Source organism: Scleropages formosus, chromosome 9 (genome assembly GCF_900964775.1).
Source record: "Scleropages formosus chromosome 9, fSclFor1.1, whole genome shotgun sequence".
In the NCBI taxonomy this organism is placed as follows: Eukaryota; Metazoa; Chordata; class Actinopteri; order Osteoglossiformes; family Osteoglossidae; genus Scleropages; species Scleropages formosus.
The window spans coordinates 26,216,267-26,238,467 of NC_041814.1; the positions used below are offsets into that span (position 1 = coordinate 26,216,267).

At 45.6% G+C, this 22,201-nt stretch overlaps 2 protein-coding genes across 3 annotated transcripts; one reads left to right on the top strand and one right to left on the bottom strand.

Moving 5' to 3' along the window:
* Window positions 1-3,860: 3,860 nt before the first annotated feature.
* Window positions 3,861-6,423, top strand: LOC114911238 (zona pellucida sperm-binding protein 3-like). Of its 2 annotated transcripts, none has more exons than XM_029254555.1 (8): window positions 3,861-4,549; window positions 4,629-4,744; window positions 4,913-5,016; window positions 5,096-5,273; window positions 5,630-5,747; window positions 5,854-5,945; window positions 6,021-6,100; window positions 6,178-6,423. In XM_029254555.1, the coding sequence occupies exons 1-8, from the start codon at window positions 3,869-3,871 to the stop codon at window positions 6,228-6,230; spliced, it is 1,422 nt and encodes a 473-aa protein (XP_029110388.1). In that variant the 5' UTR covers window positions 3,861-3,868; the 3' UTR covers window positions 6,231-6,423. The 2 variants fall into 2 exon arrangements, with proteins under 2 accessions (XP_029110388.1, XP_029110389.1); XM_029254556.1 differs by having other exon boundaries at window positions 4,644-4,744.
* Window positions 6,424-7,586: 1,163 nt separating this feature from the next.
* LOC108931932 (oxygen-regulated protein 1-like) lies at window positions 7,587-16,041 on the bottom strand. The gene is made up of 5 exons (XM_029254856.1): window positions 15,400-16,041; window positions 13,940-14,111; window positions 12,375-13,408; window positions 10,936-11,117; window positions 7,587-8,658 (listed from the first exon to the last, which is right to left on the bottom strand). Exons 1-5 carry the CDS (start codon window positions 16,039-16,041, stop codon window positions 7,587-7,589), a joined length of 3,102 nt encoding a protein of 1,033 aa, XP_029110689.1.
* Between the last annotated feature and the right edge of the window lie 6,160 nt (window positions 16,042-22,201).

Here is a 22,201-nt window from a genome sequence, read left to right on the forward strand (position 1 = left end):
CCAGCAGGTAAGACCACCCCCACTCCCATCAATCAGGTACATTGTCTGTCTGCAGTAGACATCAGGAAGACTCTGTCCAGAGTTAACCTACAGAAAGCTGCACACACACGCACTTGCTGAAACCATGGCAAACCAGAGCCTAACCCAGCAACACAGGGCATAAGGCTGGGACACACCTAGAACGGGACACCAGTCCGTTGCAAGGCACCACGCGCGGGACTCGAACCCCAGACCCACCAGAGCGCAGGACCCGGCTGAACCCGCTGCGCCAGAAAGCTGCCGTTCCTGACAACGTACCTGACCGGGTATTCGGGGAATGTGCTGTTCAGCTTGCAGATGTCTTCACGGACATCTTCAGCACTTCCCTGAGCCAGGCAGTTGTCCCTGTGTGCTTCAAGATGACCGCTATCATCGCTGTGCCAAGGAAATCATCTGTGTCCTGCCTGAATGACAACCGACCGGTTGCACTCACACCTATCGTCGTCTAGTCACGAAACACATAAAGAGCAGTCTTCCCACCACGCTGGACCCATTCCAGTATGCCTACCGTCCCAACCGTTCAACAGAGGATGCCGTATCTGCTACCACCCACCTTTCTCTGACCCATCTGGACAAAAAGGACAATTGTGTAAGGATGCTGCTTATTGACTTCAGTTTAGCATCCAACACAATCATCCCTCAGAAACTGACAGCTAAGCTGAGCCTGCAGGGTCTGACCACCTCCCTCTACGAAAAGATCCTGGTCTTTTTGACTGGGAGAGCCTAGTCCATTAGGATTGGCATCTCCACCTGCAGCAGCACCACACTGAACACCGGTGCTCCCAAGGACTGTGTGCTCAGTCCACTGCTGTTTACCCGACTTGGCTCATGACTGTGCTGCAAGGTACAATTTAAATCGTATCATCAAGTTTACTGACGACATCACAGCTGTGGGCCTGATGAGCAACAATGACGAGTCAGCATTCAGAGGGGAGGTGAACCAGCTCGCAGAATGGTGCAGAGACAAGAGTCTGCGTCTTAATGCCGATGAGACTAAAAAGGTGATTGTCGACTTCAGGAGGACTCGAGTAGACCACTCACCACAGCACGTCAGCGGAACAACTGTGGAGAGAGTCAAAAGCTCCAAGTTTCTTGGTGAGCGCCTGACGGAGGACCTCTCCTGGACTCTCAACATGACCTGCCTAGCCAAGAAGGCCCAGCAGCGCCTCCACTTCTTACGGAGGCTGAAGAGAGCCAAATGTAAATAATGTAAAACGTAAACTCCCCCCCTCCCATCCTCACCACCTTCTACAGAGGGACGAGGGAGAGCGTCCTGACCAGCTGTCTCGCCGTGTGGTACGGCAACTGCACAGTCTCTGACCGCAAGACCCGGCAGCGAGTCGTGAGAACAGTTGAAAAGATCATCGAAGCCCCTTTACCCGCCGTCGACACCTCATACAAAAAAACGTTGCATCCGCAAAGCCACCAGCATAGCGGACGACCCCTCTCACCCCTCTCATGGACTCTTCGCCCTGTTGCCATCTAGCAAAAGGTACAGGAGCATCTGTGCCGCCACCGCCAGCAGACTCCGCAACAGTTTCTTCCCTGAGGCAGTCGGATTACTCAACACCCTGCTGCCTCCCAACGCTCACCTGGCACAGTCAAACAGGTAACCCAGCATGACTCCATACACTACAAACTGCCTACGGTTCACAGCCTATGTCCGCGTACACGTCCTGCCCCGCGTATTTATTTACTGTCTTCTACTCTGTTCTGTGTTGCACCGTGGTCTCCGGAGAAACGACATTTCGTTCCACTGTATACAAGCCATGTGGAGGAATGACAATAAAAACAACCTGAACTTGAACTTGGCTTGATCAACCGCTACAGCTCCACCAGACCGCTACGTTCTTCCACATCCGCTCACTTGGTGGTCCCAAGCGCGAAAGGGCTTGAAGCACAGGGGTTCTCGGTTCTGGCTCCGTTGTGGTGGAATGACCTCCCCCTGTCACTCAGAACTGCTGAAACTCACCTCTTCCAGATTCGGTTCACCCGTGATCTCTTAAGTTCATGTAAGGTGTAAGTGTTCATGCCCGGAGAATCCTTTACGCAGCTACTCCTGTAATGTACGTAAATGTTTGTGCACCTTTTTTAAAAAAAAAAAAAAAAAAAAAAAAAAAAATTATAGACTAGTGATCAGGATTCGTCAGTTCTGACTTTTATGCACGCACTCGTGCGATGAACATTGGTGCATGAAGCGGAAAGAAATAAAGTTTATTTAAGAATCACACATCTGCAACTATATCTCTCTTTCTCCTAATGTAATGCACAAATTGTATTTTCTCTGAGATGTACGTCGCTTTGGAGAAAAGCGTCTGCCAAATGAATAAATGTAAATGTAAAGGCCTGCAGTATCGTTAAGGACTGCACTCACCGAGCTCACCGCCTGATTGTGGCACTGTCATCTGGCAGATACTACCATTGCATCCAATCATGGACAACCAGACTTAAAACCAGCTTTTACTTTCAAACTATCAGACTACGTAACAGCCAGTAGTTTTTCATCTAGCACTGCGACCCTTTACTACCCCCACTCTTAGGGGGCATGGTGGCGCAGCGCGTTTGGCCAGCGCCTGCTTCGTGGTGGGTCTGGGGTTCGAATCCTGCCTAGGGTGCTTTGCAGCACACTGGTGTCCCGTCCCGGGTGTGTACCCTTCCGCCCTGTGTTGCCGGGTTAGGCTCTGGCTTGCCGTGACCCTGCCTGGGACAAGCGGTTGTAGACAGGTCAGATGAGCTGCTCAAGACTCTTACTGCTACACTTGCAAAGCCAATGGTCTTTCCCCCCATGTATGCAATTTGTTACAGAAAAAGCCCTTCATGAAGTGATCCGTTCATTATAAGATCTAAACGAACTATGGCTGTTGATTTGGCTAGTTCCTATGTTGACAACTGCTTGCAAGTCATTACACTAGTACTGCCAAGAGTTCCATACAGCAAACACTACCGTGACGACAATTTTTAGAATACACCGATTTTAGTGTCACTGTTACATGAATGCAAAAATTAAGCTTCAGGTAACATTTACTATACAAAGCTCGAAACATGCAAAGTGAAACCACAATGTTTTCAGTTCAATGCCAATTGGTAAATATGTGGGCTCATTAGCTAGCTGACTGTTAAGTTTGACCAGGCAGTTAACAGATGGTGCACAAACCACCCATTGAATGTAAATCAAGACGCTGGGAAAAATGCTTTCATTTGTTGAAGGAAGGCAATCCAGATGAATCAGGCAACACTTTAAAAAAAAATCATTGAAACTTTTAAAACCGGAAGAGGTTTGGCCTATTTTGGGGAAAATCAATCTGGTATAAAACACTGTTAGAAGAACAGGTCATTTGGTTGCCAGAAGTGGTACAATGAGATCACAGCACAGTCTTGTGTTGCTTGTACTTTCAGACCGCTTATGCAATGGACAGGGTCCCTGGAAAGACTCCATTCAGCTACCGCAAATAGTTCTCCAATCAGGAAGCAGCCACCTTCAACGTGGCCACTAAATATGTTTCAACAAGGACAATTCTCTTCGCCTGCAAGTCTGGATCATCACAGATGACTGGCAGCTTTGAGAGCACTGAGACATCAGTGGCATTTGAGACATCCTGGACATTTAACATCCTTGAACAGTGGAGACCTGAACAGGCAACTGAAGGCAATTAAAGGCAATCAAGAATCAGTCAGTGAAACAACTGGTAACGCTTCAGGGATGGAACGAAATTTTGTCAAATTATTAGACGGTTCAGCTGTTGGGAAAAGCAACAGCTGTTCTGTTTGGTATAAAATTGGCTGGAAGCACTCATGCTCTCATGATCCTTTGGTCACTAACACTAGCACAATGGGCTCTCTCTATCGGCTTGTGGCGCTTGCCTTGTTAGGTTGTTTGTGTAATGGCCAAGCTTCCCAGATGGGCCCTTTTCCCCAGCTGTCAAGTCAGGAGTCTTTGCTACAGCCAATCCAACAAGCTGCCCAGGAGCAGTCTTCTTCGGTAGCAAGTGAAGTTCCTCAAAGGTACCCTTCTCTCCAGCTACCCCAAGGAGTGTCTTCTCAGCAGTTTTCTTCAATGAGGCCAGTGCAGTTTGTTCCCTTGGTACAGAACTCTAACCTTGTTCCACCAGTTGAGCCAGTGTTTGAGCTGCCTTACAGCCAGCCTTCTGTCCAGGTTGAATCGGTAGGGCCAGTGTTGCCAGCTCACTATGGACAGGCCTCTGGCCAGGTTCCTGCAGTGCTCCCAGTTCACCAAGGGCAGCCCTCTGTACCAGTTTCCCTGGTGCAACCAGTAGCCCAGGCTCCACCTGCTGTGAAATCCCAGTTTCTGGCTGCTCCCTCTGGTGTGAAGGTTGGATGCAGGGAAGACTCAGTTGTGGTGGAGGTACAGCAGGACATGCTGAGTAATGGCCAGCTCATCCAGCCATCAGAAATCACCCTGGGAGGTTGTGCGCCAGTTGGACAGGATCCCTCCAGAGGGGTTCTGCTGTTCGTGTCAGAGCTACATGGCTGTGGAAGTACGCTGGTGACGGTATGGGACCTCCCGAATTCTTCCTTTCTTTTCAGGACGGGTTTACACTGGGTAAACGAGCCTTTTCTCGTCTATACAGATGACCGATTCCCTGATCTACACTTTCACGTTGGCGTATGTGCCCGAGGGACTCGATTCCACCCCTATTGTGCGGTCTCATGGTGCAGTGATTGATATTGAGTGTCATTACTTGAGGTGAGATGTGGGTCAAGTCTAATGAGAACTAGAAGACACCTCCTTTTGCTATATGTATAGCCAGCTTTGCTTAAAATGAGTAACTAACTACACCTGAGCAACTCCATCCATAAGGAAGCAGGCAGGACTTGCTCTACCCTGCCGTCAGCTACTGCTTCCTATTTGTAGGAGGATCAATGTGAGCAGCAATGCTGTGATGCCAGCATGGGTACCCTTCTCTGCTGCTCTGTCTGCTGAGGAGCGTTTGGTGTTCTCACTCCAGCTCATGACCGGTGGGTAAAATGGCCCAACTTGCTTAAATTGCGGGGTGGGGGTGTGCGTGTATCTAAATGGTTCCTGTCTGTTCTCTAGACAACTGGGAACTGGAGAGGGCTTCAAACATCTACTTTCTGGGAGACGTCCTGAACGTTGAAGCTTCTGTAGTTGTGGCCAACCATCAGCCTTTGCGGGTGTTCGTGGACAGCTGTGTTGCCACCTTGGATCCTGATGTGACATCATTCCCCAGATATGCCTTTGTGGGCAACTATGGGTGAGTACTTGCATGCAAGTATGTCTTGTCCAGTGTTCCACATGAGCCTTCCTGTTTCAAGGAGACTGGTGTTCTGGGTAACATCAGTTAATGTTCATGTGTTTGTAGAACTTATCCACATGAACACTTTCTGGAACAAAAAACCAGAAGCTGGCTGTCTCATTGTACATGGGAGGGAATGTCCTCCAGGACATGGAGCTGAATGAACTTGAGCAGCAATAACTATGATGCAGTCTTCTGACAAATGCTTTGTGTGGTAACAACATGACCAATGAATTTATTCCCTTCCCCCTCTAGTCCTGCATGTGTTACAGACTACATGTACTCTGATCATGACAAATACCTAATGTACTCAGATGCCTGACTGATGCCAAGGTGACTGCGTCCCGCTCCCAGTTCCTCCCCAGGAAGCAGGTCAACAAACTCCAAATGCAACTGGATGCCTTCAGGTTCTTGCAGGAGCCCAGGAGCTCTGTGAGTACATGGCAGTCGTCATTGACTGCTCTTAAAGCAGGCTCGGCATGTTTCATCCGGGAGTGTTTATGCAACTTGTCATGCAGTCCAGCCTTTCTTCCTCCAGATCTACATCACGTGCATTCTGAAAGCAACCATGGCTTCCAAAAGACCTGATCCCCAGCACAAGGCTTGCTCCTATTCTGTGTTGGCAAATAGGTCAGTTCACTTGAATGTCTGTGTCTGTAGTTCTGTTGTAGATGCTACGGCACTTCAGTGGTCTCCTGTTTGTAGGTGGGAATCTGCAGATGGCGATGACCAAGTATGTGGCTGTTGTGACACAACCTGTAATGTGAGGGGAAGAAGTGTAGCGGGTAAGACTGCTTTTTTTTGCATTGACTAATAACTCCTTTACTTTAACTTGGGGCTAAATGATCCTTTTCCTTTCCAGATTTCAAAGGAAAAGCTGTTGCTGGACCCATCTTTATTCAGGATCACTATTAGCCAGATCATGAGGCTAGCTGGTTCTAGGGGAACTCTGCACCATGACAATATTGCAAGTTGGAGCAGCTCTGCAGTGTACATCTAAAAGGATCTTTCTTTACTGCCTGAAGTGAAGGCTCATGTAGTTGTGTATGGTTTCAAAACTTGTCCCTTTTTAGTGCTGGTGATTCAGAATAAAGCATCTTAACAAAACTGTTTGGCTTTAATTTCTTCTAGAATTAAGCCCCTCACTCATTTTTCTGTGAACTGCTTGGGGGGGGGGGGGGTTATATGAATTTGTGAGGGACAGCTGGTAGTATACTAAAGCTCCTGCCTTGTGTCAAACTTAAGTGTGAAATTCCACCTCTACCTTTCACTCCTTCCTGTAAGGTAGTTAACCTAAACTGTCAGCAAAATTACCTGGTTCTGTAAATGACTGAGTAAGCTGGTTAGCCAGCTGAGAAGCCTCAGATAAATATTTGACTGGAATTTTAACTTGTCCTTAGCCTTTAGGCTAAGGCCTGAACTTACCTGTAAAGTTGGGTAACAGTGTCACAGGAAGCTGACTTGTCAAGATGGCAATGTAGTGGTGTGGTTTTTATAAAAAAAAAAAAAAAAAAGCAGAATAGGAGACCTATTGATCCTATATGATCAAGCTGAAGTCCCTCTTTATGGTTTTGTGCAGTGGTTTTTGTAATAGATCCAGTATCTAACACCTGGAACCAGAAGGTGCTGGTTCAAATTCAATCTTCTCTAGTGTCCTTGGTTAAGACCTATTTAACTGAAATGTTAGCCTAAAATATTAGGCTTAAAAAAAAAAAAAAAACTTAAGCTAGATATCTAAAATGTACATCAATAGATGGTTGAGTTCTAGTATGACAGGAACAGATGTGTATACTAGAGTGTCTAAATGCTTTAGTGACTAGTAGGCAAGCTTTGCATAGAATTATGCTGTTACAATGTTGCATGAATAAAATTGACTTCCATTTGTGTGTTTGTAAAACTAAATGGTTTTTAAAACTGATAGCTTTAAAGATCAATAACTTATGTTGACAGGTGTGGAAAGTAAAAATATACAAAATAAACATGCTTAATACTATTTTCAATGTTTCATTTTAATATTAAAAGCCAGTCAAAACCAATATAAAATATACTTACAACTTTAATTTTAGTACTTTTTTAATAGGTATAAAAGTTCATAATTTTTCTTGGAATGGTTTATTGAGAACTTTGCCAGTGCACACAGAAAAAGATTTAGGCACCACGTATGTGTTGAAACCTTTTTAGCAGTTTGCTTTGTACTAATAAAACAGCATTTTACCCTTTTGATTTTTTTTTTTTTTTTAAAGAAAGGGATATTGTCCTTGTACAGCTGCACTAGAGTATAGGGCAGTGCTCACCACATATAAGGTGCAGCATTTCCAAAGAGTCCTGCTCATACACAGGCCTGGGGATGCTGCCTGGTGCCCGAGAAGGCTGTGTGGTGATGGCTTGTGCCGTTGATGGCCCTTCTATGGGATGCACTTTGTTGTCTGGCATCTTGAAGTCCATTGGTGCCAATGGTAAAATGCCATTTCGCTCCCCACATGATTTGGGCACCTCAGTGGCTGGTGGAGGCTTGGGATCCTTTATTGTATCATCCTTCCTTTTGTTGCTTAGGTCATCCTGGAAGGGGTCAGAGTCACAGCCATTTGGCAGGTTGAGGTAGGTGCACTTTGGCACCGATGGTCTTGTGAGATCCTCCAAGTCTGAAGACGATATGACCTCCAAGGGACAATGGTGGCTTCCGAAATGGGAGTAAGGAACGTCATCACTTACAATCTCCTTTCTGTTATCTTTTGTCTTTATGTCTATAACCCTAGGTAGTCCACTTGGCTTTGGCTCAAGCTGATTGTCTTTGAGTAGCCAGCATCCTTTGTCAAATTGAACTTCAGAACTTAAATCTGCAGGTGCATTTAGAGCAATGGATTGCGGGTCCTCATTAGACACATCACATGCACTTGTAGCATTGAAGTAAGATAGATCTGTCAAAACTTTAGTCTTTGTTTCTTGGAAGCCTGAGATAAGGCTGCTCACACTGTTATTTCCTGGACTGTCTTTATGTCGGCCTTTCAGTGGCGAGAGCGTTCTCTTGCTTGTGTTTTCTTTATCACTTGCATCAGACTTCCCGTAGAGTTTTTCAATCGTCCTTCTCACGTAGCCCTTGACAATAGACTGTCGACCAGGATCATCTTCTCCACTTTCTGTGGACATATCCATGGACATCTGGGACTTGCAGCCTCCACTGTCAGATGTTTCTGGTCGGTTGTCAGACTGGTCTGATGAGTTGGGACTAGGCAGTTGTCTATGACCATACTGGTCGAAATTGCTCTTTGCCAAAAACATTTCCTTTATCATCTTGATCCTAGCACCTTCATGGTCTTTCTTTAAGCTGCCACTAGATTCATAGCTGAAAGCTAAAGAAGAAGACAATGGATTTTGGGAGTCCGCTAAGTTTTGAAGTGTTTCCGTTGAATGAGATGAATGAGATAAATGAGATACCCTGTTATTGTGGTGCTTCTTGTAATCTATCACTCTTTCAGGGTCCTTAGTGCAGGAATGTAACTCATTTGCATTCTTCTTATATTTCGCAAAAACTTTAGAGGCTCCCTTTATGTACTCTTGCATCTTGGTTTGCTCCTTGGAGAGGTGAGCAACATTAGCCACTAATATGTTAGGCACATCCACCTGAAGAATGCTATCCCTGTCTGTCGCAAAATGAACTTTTTCTTGCATATGGTGAAACTGCGTGACACAGTCTTTCACATTACTAGCACACGATTCAACATAGCTAACTTGAGTTGCTTCATCTGTCCCTTTGTTTCCCAGGCTAATTTCTTCTTCTGCTTGACTATTTTGGTTTGAAAAGGAACCCTCTGCATTAACACCCTGTTTTTCATCAAAGCTAAGCTGTTTTTCTGTATAGCTTGGTTCTTCATAGTTATCCATCTCTTCCTCTGAGCCTGCCAGTTGTCCTTCAGAACTTGCCCAGTCTTCTGTAGACCTATGTAGTTTCGGCATTTCGTTTCTGTTTTTGCATCTCCAGTTGGTCTCCTCCTTCCTACAGACCATCCATTTGTTGTCACAGCAAGAAAGTTTCTCGGTTGCCTCTTTCAATACAAGTGTTTGTTCTGCAGAACTTTGCTGCATTTCATTGTCACTGCCCATTTGTTCATGAATGCTAGCTGCTTTCATTACACAGCTATTTGCCCCATCCATACAGCTGTCCACATTTTCAGTATTGCCCATTTGGTGCTCTGGATAGCCAGCCATTACTTTGGTAAGACAGTCCTCTCGCAATTCCAAGCCATACTGCCGCTCCTCATAATTGTCCTCCAATCCCACATAACTTTTCCCACCTTGTTTGCAACTACCTTGCTCTTCTTTGTAGTAAGTTTGCTCTTCTGTGTAGCTATCCTTATTTTCACTGCAGCTATGCTGATCTTGTACAGTGATACCTTGATTTTGTCTACTAACACCTTCTTCCAAAGAACTTTCTTGCTCTTTGACCCAGCTAGCTTTATTTTCTCTGGAGGTACCAGACTGGTCTTCATCAATAGCCTTACTGTCTTCTAAAGTGCTTTCCTGTATTGTTTCCTTTGCAAGACTGGTTACATTAGCTGTTGTGTTTTCCACAAAATGTGTCTGCTGTTCTGTATAAATTGTGTCCTGCTCACTGCAGCTACCCTGCTCTTCTACAGAATTTGTTTCATGTTCCAAATGGAAATCTTGTGATTCTGAATAGATAGCATTTACTTCAGAAAAACTTTGTTCATCTTCTGAACGTAATACCTCTCTATCCTCACAGAGCATGTGTTTTTCTGTATTGGTAGTCCTGTCATTTACATTGTTAGTCTGTTCTTCTTTCTGAATAACATCCTTTTGTGAGTGGGAAGCCATTTCTTCTGTGCCTATAGCCTCTTTCACACAACAGGACTGATCCAGACAGACACCCTCTTCCGCACAGCTATGCTGTTCATCTGCAGAGACAGTTCCCTCTTGTGAATAGTCATCCTGATCTTCTGTGTAGGTAGCCTCTTCTGTGTAGTTTGCCTCTGTGTTGCTGTCTTGCTTTTCTGTAAAAATCGAATCATCCTCAAAGCAAGAGGACCGCTCTTTCACATAACTAGCCCTCTTTTCAGCACAACTAGCCTGCTGTTTTGCATGGCTAATCTCATAATTTAGACGAGTGTCACTGGCTTCTTTGTGACTTCCTGTTTGTGGTCCTGTGAAAGAATCTTCAGAGATTTCTACATTGACGACAATGCCGTGGTCTGAACTTGTGTCTTCATCAAAGCCATTTAATGGGTCGTCTATAAGTTTCGATTTTGTGAAACTGGCCGCTTCATTTACAATTAGTTCAGGGTTGTCATTTATGTCACCGTTGGTAAACGATTCAGTAATGAAGTCAACTTCCTCAGATTTCTCTGACAGTTCATCAGTCACATCACTGGTAATCTCATTAACAAGAGAGGACAACTTCTCTTTGAATTTTTCAGAAACACCAAGCTGCTCTAATAAATTCTGCATATCTAAAGGCTGTTCCTCCATATTATTGCTCTCTTCTGGCTGTGGCTCAAATGTAAGTTCAGCATCAGAATTACTACTTAACAGTATTTGATTTTGAGCTTTCTCCCCAAATTCTTGAAAAGACCTCCAATTCTGCATTAGCTGGGATGACATAGACCTTTGCAACTCAGTCAGATTAGCTTTCAGCTCATTTGCATCTTCAATACTGGCAATTTTTTTCAAAGCCTCCATCATTTTCAAAGCTTCAGTACAGCTTGCATTTTTTGTGATTGTGTCACCTTTGTTTAGGTTATAAATGTCCTCTCTTGCATTCATTATAAACAGAAAAGCTCGAAGCATCTTGGAGTAAGACCCAAATGTAGATGTCACATGAGGAGACAAATCTGGCAAGCTGTTTGACTTTTCTAAACAGGATGGATGCCTATTTTGAGAGTTTTGTCTGATTGCTTGAATTGACTGACACAGCTGCTCCAATACAGACTTCATGTCTGGTTGTTCAGTCATTGTAGAGGTCAAGGCTTTCTCCATTGTTGCTTGATACATGTCAGATATCCCATGTGTTTTCATTTCGGTTGCACCCTGCTTCTCTGCTGTTGGAATGTGTGGCTCAGACTCTTTGGTTCTGTTTTCTTTGTAAATAATATGCTCCTCTCTATCAGTCATTTCATGAACTTTGTTCATATCTGACTCCTGTGGAGATTTTTTTGATTCACGTCCCTGTTGTAAGACTAACTTTGGTTCCACATTTACTTCGGCATGCATCTCCTTATCCAGATATTTTTCAGGAGGTATTTTTTCAAGCCAGTGTTCTATATATTTATTGACAGATGAAGAATGGAGATCCGGCATTGATATACTTTCACTTATTTGCAGAGTTTCTCTGTGTCTCCACTCCTCAAGCACTGACTTTTGTCTCATAGGTGGCTTTCTGATGTGCATCAACTCAAAGGGTGGTAAGACATCCAGAACATTTTTATTCATCGAGACCAAAGTCTCTTTTGTGTTTATATTGAAGGGGTTTTCAGGTTTCTCTGGAGCTAAGTTTAGTTCTTTCTCTAAACATATTGAATTCTCAACGGTTAGTGTACATGTGTTCTCAGACAAGGAAGGGTGGCTAGTCATTCCTTTTCCATTCTCATTCTCTTCCTTCATCTGTTTTCTTTCACTCATTTGCTGGGTATTTTTTATTCTTGAGAGTTCCACCCGTTTACCTGATGCTGTGCGACCAGAAATATCATTTTTCACCTTTGTGCTCGTCTTCAACACATCCGTGCTACTAACCTTTCTTTTTTTATCTGAACTTTTACTCAAGGGGACACTTTTCTTTTTTGTTTTCAGTTTCCTGGTTTTGGCCTTTCTATCGGGATTAATCATGTGAACAGTTAGAATATCTTTAGCTTTGTTCAAGCCAAGCTCAGAAAACGTTTTGTCTTTGGCTGTAATTTTGGAAGGGTAATTGGTTGACATATTAGTCAAAGAAGTTACTTTAGTTCTTTGTATAAGTGGTGGGATAGTTACATCTAAGGGCAGTGACAAGCTGTCGGCCTTTCTCACAGCAATGAATTCTGAAGCTGTGTATGGCCTGTGCAGCTCTACCTCACTTTCATCGCTTGAGAAACCACAAATAGTGTCAGAGGATGACTGCTGACCATATAGGGTGCCATACATAGACCGACTCCGAACCCTGAACTGCGTGTTGGCAAAGAAATTCTCATCATAGCTCTGCTCCTCAGATATGTATAACATGGTTTCTGAGATTTCCTCGCCATTGTCTTTTATTTGAAGCACCTCTGCTATGCTGGAAGACTTGAAACCAGGTTGTGTGCCATTGTTGTTTACCTCCACGGAACCAAATTTCCTAGGTTTGGGAATGGGTCTGCTGGAATGCTGCCTAACCATGCAGTACTCTTCTGTTACTTCACCATTTCTATTCTCTTCCACATAGGCATATGTGCCAACTATACCTTCCCCAACTTCTGTTTCTGAGATGTTTTTGACACTCTCCACTGAAGCTTGCCTCCTGTGGACACTTCTGACACCTGGAGTTTTTACCCTTTTCAAACACAGTTGGCCCACATCTGTGCAATATGCATCATATGTTTCTTCGGCATAAGGATCCCAGTTTTCTTTCTGTGAGAGGTCACTCTCCTTTTTGGACTCATACCCATTTGTCTCTAGCTCTTTGTCAGAGTCCTTAAACAGCATGACACTGGACTCCGGTGTATCAGCACTGGGGCTTGTTTCGGGATCACAGCCTGCTTTCAGCTGATTGGCCACACTGGTTCTGCTCAGTGTGGTGGTCCAGTGCACTATCTCCTCCTCCTTTATGGTCAAGCGCACTTTCATCTCTACTGTCATACTTCCATCCTGGTTGATACGGAACGATTTCTCAATGTCATCGTCTGGGTGCATGGTGGTGGTGTTGTCCTCTCCTGCGTTTTCTGTACATGTCTCGGCCTCCATGGACCCCAGAAAGTTGTTGGTTCCTGTCTCCAGGGAACCCACAGGGTTCTTAGGAAAGTCGTACAAGCTTCCTGCAATCGAATTGTTGATCTGGCTTACCAGGTACCTTTCTGATGATGGGGAGAAGTTCCTCGACTTCGAACTCGTAGATAAGAATTTCTTCTTTCCTTCAGATGTTTAATTTTAAAAATATTCAGAAGAACAGGTGTGTTTGTTTTTGACAGGGAGGTGATATTCCAAACGCATTGAGAAAGCAATAAAAGCGTTTGTGTTAGTATTGAAAAGCATTAGAAAATGCGTTAAACCATTGAACAAACTGAAAATATGAAATAAACGCATTTGGTAATAAAGAACAGAACCAAAGAAAAAATATGAACGCAAAGGTTTAAACTATGTGACCCCGTCGTGAACTTTTTCACTGGAGCAAAGTAACTGGGTCATGTATGGAATTACCGATGTTATTAATAACCCACCCCTTTGCTTCACCTAATCTCCTGCTCCAGCCATGGAGAAAAAATGATACACTGGGCAATACTGTACATTCAGTTTCACAGCATGTGTAATAGTTATCTTTACTGTAACCTTTTCTCATGCCACAGTTGTTCTTTCCAAAACTGCTTTTTATTTTTTAAAAAAATGTGTAAGGAGGAATGGAAAAAAATGCATGAAAAAGGTTGCTTTTACTTGTTATGAACAACCACACTTACGATTCATCAGCTGGAGCCGGTTGGGTTTCATTGGATTGTAGATGGCAGACAGCCGTGTCATTGAAGAAGGTTTCTGAATGTCATAGTTAGCTGGCTTGAAGTGCTCACGACCTACAGCCACAACCACCCCAGAACACAGAATCAGAGCTGGAAGGCCATCAACCTGCAGAAAGAAATGCAGGTATATTAAAATATAAATAAATCCTGTAAAATTTTCACACACACACACATTGTCTGAACCACTAGTCCCATAGAGGGTTGCAGGGAGCCAGAGCCTAGCCCAGCCCGGCAACACAGAGCAGGAGGCCGGAGGGGGAGGGGACACACCCAGGACGGGACACCAGTCTGTCACAAGGCACCCCAAGCAGGACTTGAACCCCAACCCACTGGAAAGCAGAACCCGGTCCAGCCCACTGGACCACTGTATATGTGCCAACTAGCCCTGAATTGCTTCACTACAATTACCCAGCTATATGAATGGGTAAATAATTGTAAGTAACTTAACACTGAGTAGCTTTGCAAAAGATGAGATAAATGAGTTGAGTACCTGACTAGCCTAAGGAAGCTCCATACCAGGTTAGCATGTGATCAACAACAGGCCGGGCAGCAGGCTTCTAGGTGTTAACCAACTGATGTTTGAATGAGGGGATCCATTGTGCTACCACAGTTTCCCACCTTAGCCCCATGACTTACCCATGCATCTCAGAGAGGTGCTACCAGTAATAGGATGAGACCTGAATCCAAGAGCTTAAGTTTTCTCAGTGTTATGCGCGTTTATGGATTATGGCATTTGTTGTAGGCTATTGGGTCGTACCACGCGTTGCCATACCTTGAGGGCATGACTTGTCTCTGCTGCATACCTGCAGCTGTCATTTTGACAGATGGAGGCAGCACAAGTGTATTTTAATGTATGGTGCGATTTGTTGCATCTGTCACGTAGTTACATAATAACCTACAATAATCAACACTTTCATTTTGGTGTTTATGCAATATTATTTTGCATAATATATGCATAAATAATCGCACAACATTTGCATTTAATAACTACTTCATGACTGATGCAGTATTTTCAAATATTTATTCAACACTTCATGTTGCTCTAAAAGCAGACCAAGGCCTTTGTTTGCATCTTTATAATTCTGACAACAAATACTGGATATGATGTTTTCTAGTCATATGATACATAAGAAAAGCACTTCAATTTTAACCCTGTCCAAAGTTCAATTCAACACTCTTTTGTAATGTTCAGGCTTTTTTTTATCATTCTAAGAATATCAGAACTCTTTAGAACAGTAATAGGTCACTCAGCCCAGTAGCTCTACATTATATTCAGACTAATTTTATTTATTGGCCTTTTATAGATTTTTTTCGGAATACTATATCACCATATCAGGGTCATTATTTAGGTGTCGGCATCATATACTCACTGAAACGCCAAAATTGTCACCTACCCTCCTGCCATCCGGGGTGTGCAATTTCTTAACATGGAACTGCAGCAGCTCAGACACATAGTCCAGCAGGGATTCAAATGTGGGCATTGTCTTCCTCTGTAGTATGACCGTATGTCTGCGCCCGGGGTCACCATTTCGGAAGATCGTCAGTTTCTTAGGTGTTCGCACCGCTGCAGTAGTATCCCGCCGCAGCGGACGGTTCATGTTCTGGCGTGCAAGTTGTATCACCCTGCGGCGTGCGCTCACTGGCCGTGCGTTGTACCAAGGGGGCAGTTTCCTGCTGGCCATCTCCAGGTCAAAGGGCTTCACCTTCTTCTGGTCTGAGCAAATGTAGGACTTGCCATCCTCCAGCTCCTCAAGGGTCCGAATGGCGTGCACCCCACGGGGAGTGGTAATGTTCCTCACCCCAAAAGGCAGCGGGACCTTTTTGGAGAGGCTGTCCAGCAGGGCGTCGAATGTCCTGAAGGTGCGGCTGTTGATGACCATCCGGAGGGCATTGAACTGGGGGTCCCCGCTCTTGTAGAAGGACACGCGCTTGGAGGCGATGGAGTCCTTGAGGTACGGGTGTCTGGACACGGCAGTGCGCCCGCTCCCAGACAACTGGTCCTGCTGGGGTGGGTTCTGGGGTCCATTGTCACTCATGATCACAGGTGGGCTGTTTAGAGAGTTGACAGCAAAACTGAGGGTTCAGGTTAAAAAAAATGCTGTATTCTCAGAGAAAACGATAATATAAGCCAATGATGTAGAATTACGTAAATTGTCGTTCTTAGAGATGTAACATATGAACACTTTTATGTGTAGCAATGTCACTAAAGCTTGATGTAATATGCAGTTGGTATTTTTGATGACTGGAGTATATGAACTAATTCAGTGGGATAGCTGGTGGCATGATAGTTAACACTACTTCCTTTGGATCCAAAGGTTGCAGGTTCAATACTCCTCTACTCTGGCTATAGTACCCTTAAGCAAGGTACCTACCCTAAATTTCTCCTGTAGAATTACCCAGCTGTGTAAATAATTGTAACCTTAACACTGTAAGTCACTTTAGAGAAAAGTATCAGCTAAATGTAAATTATTCTCTATGTCAATAAAGAATACTTAAAGGCAATGTTTTATATTAATATAGCATTTTTTTAAAGATATTTCATTGAGGTCCCTGAAACAACAATTGAACATCACAAAGCAAAATTCGAAGATGGCAAAATGAAAATAATTTGTTTATTATTTATGTGACTAGTTGATGCCGTCTTGTATAGCAGATGTTGTTTTCCTCCCTGCTATTTACTCTAGACCTTCTTTGCTACTGACTCACAGGACTGACAAGGAGCCACAACTCTGACATATTCTATGACATTATTAAATGACAAAAATGTAAATATTGCTCCTTCAAATTTTATAATTGTTAAACAGAAAAAACAGCTTTCTGGTGATAGTGCTAATTGATTATTTCTTCACTTTCACCTCATCAAGTTAGAGTAACAATAAGAACTGGACACCACGACGAAAAGCAGAAAGTGGCTGTGAACACTGTGCTTCTGTTGTCACTATTAGTGTTTTCCAGCTGCGGAAAATTTTACTAAACCTTTTCCAAATTTCTCTGTTACAGCAGTATTCCAGGTGGAATATTCTTGAGCAGTAATTTTACACAATTTAACACATCTCTGTTAATTCCTCATAAATTTCTTACCCTGTCATAGTGATTTGTATAAAGAGATTCCACACTCACCTATACACTTTACACTCTAAAAATGTACCCACTGTACCTTTTACAACTTGATGTGCTATTGTGAAATTTTATATCCAAGATATATAATTTAGAAACATTCTCGCTCTCTATTAAACTGTTTGTCCTTTTATTATCATCGGTTAATTGATAAAATTGGGAAAATATCAATATTACAAAAAAGTACAAGTTTATCACCAAATAAGTACATTGTCACTGGAATAAAACAGAATGAGGCCTGCACTCATGCAGTGATAACAATAATAACTAATTGTAGTTTTGATTAAAAAAAAGGCAAAAACTTACCTAAATCCACATTTTACAGTCAAATGTTCTGATCAAGTATTCACCCCTCAAGCGACATCGCAGGTAATGAAAAACAGATGTAGCTCTGTTATTTTTAGGACCACTCCCTTCGGGACCAATTGGCTTAATCTTCGCGCTAATCGGCGACTCCGGTGCGTAGCATGCAAGCGTGGCCTGCAAACCGTGGGGGCTTTGGAGGAAATGTGGCGCAGGCGTAGATGGCACCACCTCCCAGCACTGACTGCAAACAGTCTCATATCAGAGTGGCGGTGTATAGGAGAGCAAGGGTCCTTTTGGTCATCTACGACCAAATCAGTCTGAGATATGTAAATTAAATAATAGATCGATACATTGTGACAAACGTTAATGGAATAAATTTATATCAATAAATAATAAAATCAAATTTAGACTTAGACATTCTATTATCGCAGCAAATTTGCACCAAAAGTTAGAAATTATGTTAACTATCTCATTTTCTGTTAAAATTGCATTACAACTCACCTGTGGTGCCAGGTGTTTCAGTTATAAATTATGAGGTGCGTATCAATTCGAATGTATGCATTTTGGCTTCTCTCCAGAAACCCGCAGCAACAAATCATCTAAATGTAACCACACCTTGCGTAAAACTCAACAAGTTGGCTGGTCGTTCTCGTGCACATGTTTGAATGATAGAGTGACCCAAGGACTGTGCGGTTAAACTCAGAGGCCTGCTAAATTCAGGCACAGATGCTCAGGGCTCCTTCTTATTTTCGAGCCATAATCTGATTTGAGAGGTCTTAATCAGGATTAGGGAATTTACGTTTGCTGGCAGAGTAAAGAAAGACATCACCACGCAGGACAGTTAATTCACAGCAGGAGTGTCCCATCCGACTCGTCCAACCTGATAGAGCTACCTCACTTGCAAGGCCACGCCCACTGCACTGAGCGTCTCCATATGGTCAAGAACAGAACGCAACACCGCTACTTAACACAAGTTTGATTTCAGTGGAAAAGGAATGTTAGAGACACATGTACAAAATATTAAAATTATGTAAATACAAATAATATATATTTTTTTTTAATATTAATATATTACATATATAACATTATATAACGTATTAAAATTATGTAAATATTATGTAAATACAAATAATAAACTCCTCCGTGAACCGCCACCTTACCGTGGTGGAGGGGTTTGAGTGCCTGAATGAGTCCAGGAGCGATGTTGTCTGGGGCTATATGCCCCTGGTAGCGTCTCCCATGGCAGACAGGTCCTGGATGACAGACGAGACAAAGCGCAGTTCAAAAACCCCTTATGAAGAAAAAATCAAGGCTTTCGTTTACCCCGCCCGGTATGGGGTCACCGGGGCCCCACCCTGGAGCCAGGCCTGGGGGGGGGGCTCGCATGCGAGCGCCTGGTGGCCGGGTCTATGCCCACGGGGCCTGGCCGGGCTCAGCCCGAAGCCACGACGTGGAGCCGCTCTTCGGTGGGCTCACCACCTGCCGGAGAAACCGTAAGGGGCCGGTGCATTGTGATTTGGGCGGTGGTCGGGGCCGAGTGCCCGGCCGACCCAAACCTCGGGCGCCAACTCTGGTTTTTGGGACTTGGAATGTCACCTCACTGGCGGGGAAGGAGCCTGAACTGGTGCGGGAAGTTGAGAGATACCGTCGGGCTCACTTCCACTCACAGCTTGGGTTCTGGAACCACTCTTCTCGATCGAGGGTGGACTCTCCACTATTCTGGCGTTGCCCAAGGTGAGAGGCGGCGGGCTGGTGTGGGCTTATTAATAGCCCCCCAGTTCAGCCGCCATGTGTTGGAGTCTACCCCGGTGAATGAGAGGGTCGTCTCCCTACGCCTTCGGGTCAGGGAACGGTCTCTCACTGTCGTTTGTGCTTATGCGCCTAGCGGCAGTGTAGAGTACCCGGCCTTTTTAGAGTCCCTGGGGGGCGTGCTGGAAAGCGCTCCCACTGGGGACTCTGTCGTTCTACTGGGGGACTTTAACGCCCACGTGGGCAGCGACAGTGATACCTGGAGGGGCGTGATTGGGAGGAACGGCCTCCCTGATCTGAACCCAAGCGGTGAGTTGTTATTGGATTTCTGCGCTAGTCACGGTTTATCCATAACGAACACCATGTTCATGCATAAGGGTGTCCATCAGTGCACTTGGCACCAGGACACCCTAGGTCGGAGGTCGATGATCGACTTTGTAGTCGTTTCTTCTGACCTTCGGCCATATGTCTTGGACACTCGGGTGAAGAGAGGGGCTGAGCTGTCAACTGATCACCACCTGGTGGTGAGTTGGATTCGATGGCGGGGGAAAAAGCTGGACAGACCTGGCAGGCCCAAACGCATAGTGAGGGTCTGTTGGGAACGTTTGGCGGAGGCCCCTGTCAGAGAGGTCTTCAACTCCCACCTCCGACAGAGCTTCAACCAGGTCCCGAGGGAGGTGGGGGACATTGAGTCTGAATGGACTATGTTCCGTGCCTCCATTGTCGGGGCGGCGGTTTGGAGCTGCGGCCATAAGGTCTCCGGCGCCTGTCGCGGCGGCAATCCCCGAACACGGTGGTGGACACCGGAAGTAAGGGATGCCGTCAAGCTGAAGAAGGCGTTCTATTGGGCCTGGCTGGCTCATGGGACTCCTGAAGCAGCTGACAGGTACCGAGGGGCCAAACGGAGCGCGGCTCTGGCAGTCGCCGCGGCAAAAACTCGGGCTTGGGAGGAGTTCGGCGAGGCCATGGAGGAAGACTTTCGGTCGGCCTCAAAGAGATTCTGGCAAACCGTCCGGCGACTCAGAGGGGGGAAGCGGTGTTCCACGAACACTGTTTACAGTGGAAGTGGTGCGCTGCTGACCTCAGCTGAGGATGTTCTCGGGCGGTGGAAGGAGTACTTTGAGGATCTCCTCAATCCCTCCGACACGCCTTCCGTAGAGGAAGCTGAGGCTGGGGACTTGGAGGGGGACTCGTCCATTACCCTGGCTGAAGTTGCTGAGGTAGTCAAAAAACTCCTCGGTGGCAAGGCTCCGGGGGTGGATGAGATCCGCCCCGAGTTTCTCAAGTCTCTGGATGTTGTGGGGCTGTCTTGGCTGACACGCCTCTGCAGCATCGCGTGGAGTTCGGGGACGGTGCCTCTGGACTGGCAGACCGGGGTGGTGGTCCCTCTTTTTAAGAAGGGGGACCGGAGATTGTGTTCCAACTACAGGGAGATCACACTCCTTAGCCTCCCTGGGAAAGTCTATGCCAGGGTACTGGAAAGGAGAATCCGACCGATAGTCGAACCTCGGATTCAGGAGGAGCAATGCGGTTTTCGCCCTGGCCGTGGAACACTGGACCAGCTCTATACCCTCACTAGGGTGCTGGAGGGTTCGTGGGAGTTTGCCCAACCAGTCCATATGTGTTTTGTGGACCTGGAGAAGGCATTCAACCGTGTCCCTCGTGGCATCCTGTGGGGGGTACTTTGGGATTATGGGGTTCGGGGCTCGTTGCTACGGGCTGTTCGTTCCCTGTATGACCGGAGTAGGAGCTTGGTTCGCATTGCCGGCAGTAAGTCAGACCTGTTCCCGGTGCATGTTGGACTCCGCCAGGGCTGCCCTTTGTCACCGATTCTGTTCATTATCTTTATGGACAGAATTTCTAGGCGCAGTCAGGGAACGGAGGGTGTCTGTTTTGGTGGCCGCGAGATCTCGTCTCTGCTTTTTGCCGACGATGTGGTCCTGTTGGCTTCATCAAGTCAAGACTTGCAGCGTGCACTGGGGAGGTTTGCAGCCGAGTGCGAAGCGGCGGGGATGAGAATCAGCACCTCCAAATCCGAGGCCATGGTTCTCAGTCGGAAAAAGGTGGATTGCCCCCTCCGGGTTAGGGGGGAGTTGCTCCCTCAAGTGGAGGAGTTTAAGTATCTCGGGGTCTTGTTCACGAGTGAGGGAAAAATGGAGCGGCAGGTTGACAGACGGATCGGTGCGGCGTCCGCAGTAATGCGGTCATTGTACTGGTCTGTTGTGGTGAAGAGGGAGCTGAGTCGTAAGGCGAAGCTCTCAATTTACCGGTCGATCTACGTTCCTACCCTCACCTATGGTCATGAACTCTGGATCGTGACCGAAAGAATGAGATCGCGGATACAAGCGGCAGAAATGAGTTTCCTCCGCAGAGTGGCTGGGCGCATCCTTAGGGATAGGGTGAGGAGCTCAGTCACCCGGGAGGAGCTCGGAGTAGAGCCGCTGCTCCTCCGCATCGAGAGGAGCCAGTTGAGGTGGCTCGGGCATCTGTTCCGGATGCCTCCTGGACGCCTCCCTGGGGAGGTGTTCCGGGCTTGTCCCACTGGGAGGAGGCCTCGGGGCAGACCCAGGACACGTTGGAGAGACTATGTCTCCCGGCTGGCCTGGGAACGCCTTGGGGTTCCCCCAGAGGAACTGGAGGAGGTGTGCGGGGAGAGGGAAGTCTGGAGGACTCTGCTCGGACTGCTGCCCCCGCGACCCGGCCCCGGATAAAAGCGGAGGAAGATGGATGGATGGATGGATGGACAAATAATAAATCTAAATATTTAAAAAATGAAATGCATATTTGCACAAATATTTTGTAATGCCGCTTAAACCGTAAGCTTTACTTTTAGATTTTCTTCCGTCAAATCTTTCTGGTGATTAAAAAAATGAAATTCAAATGTATAAAATAAAACACACTTTTACACACGTTGTATAAAGCCAGTTTATCCATCAGTTTTACAGTTAGGTTTACTTTATAAAATCTTTCAGGTGTTTTTGTAAGATACTGTAGGAAGCTCATGCTGTACCATTCATGACCAGA

Coding starts and splice junctions, on each gene's coding strand:
- LOC108931932 (XM_029254856.1), bottom strand. CDS start 16,041: ATGAGTGACAATGGACCCCAGAACCCACCCCAGCAGGACCAGTTGTCT. Junction 14,112..15,399: donor ACACCCCGGATGGCAGGAGG/GTAGGTGACAAT, acceptor TTCTTTCTGCAG/GTTGATGGCCTTCCAGCTCT. Junction 13,409..13,939: donor GCTGATGAATCGTAAGTGTG/GTTGTTCATAAC, acceptor AAACATCTGAAG/GAAAGAAGAAATTCTTATCT.
- LOC114911238 (XM_029254555.1), top strand. CDS start 3,869: ATGGGCTCTCTCTATCGGCTTGTGGCGCTTGCCTTGTTAGGTTGTTTG. Junction 5,017..5,095: donor CTCACTCCAGCTCATGACCG/GTGGGTAAAATG, acceptor TCTGTTCTCTAG/ACAACTGGGAACTGGAGAGG. Junction 5,748..5,853: donor TGCAGGAGCCCAGGAGCTCT/GTGAGTACATGG, acceptor TTCTTCCTCCAG/ATCTACATCACGTGCATTCT.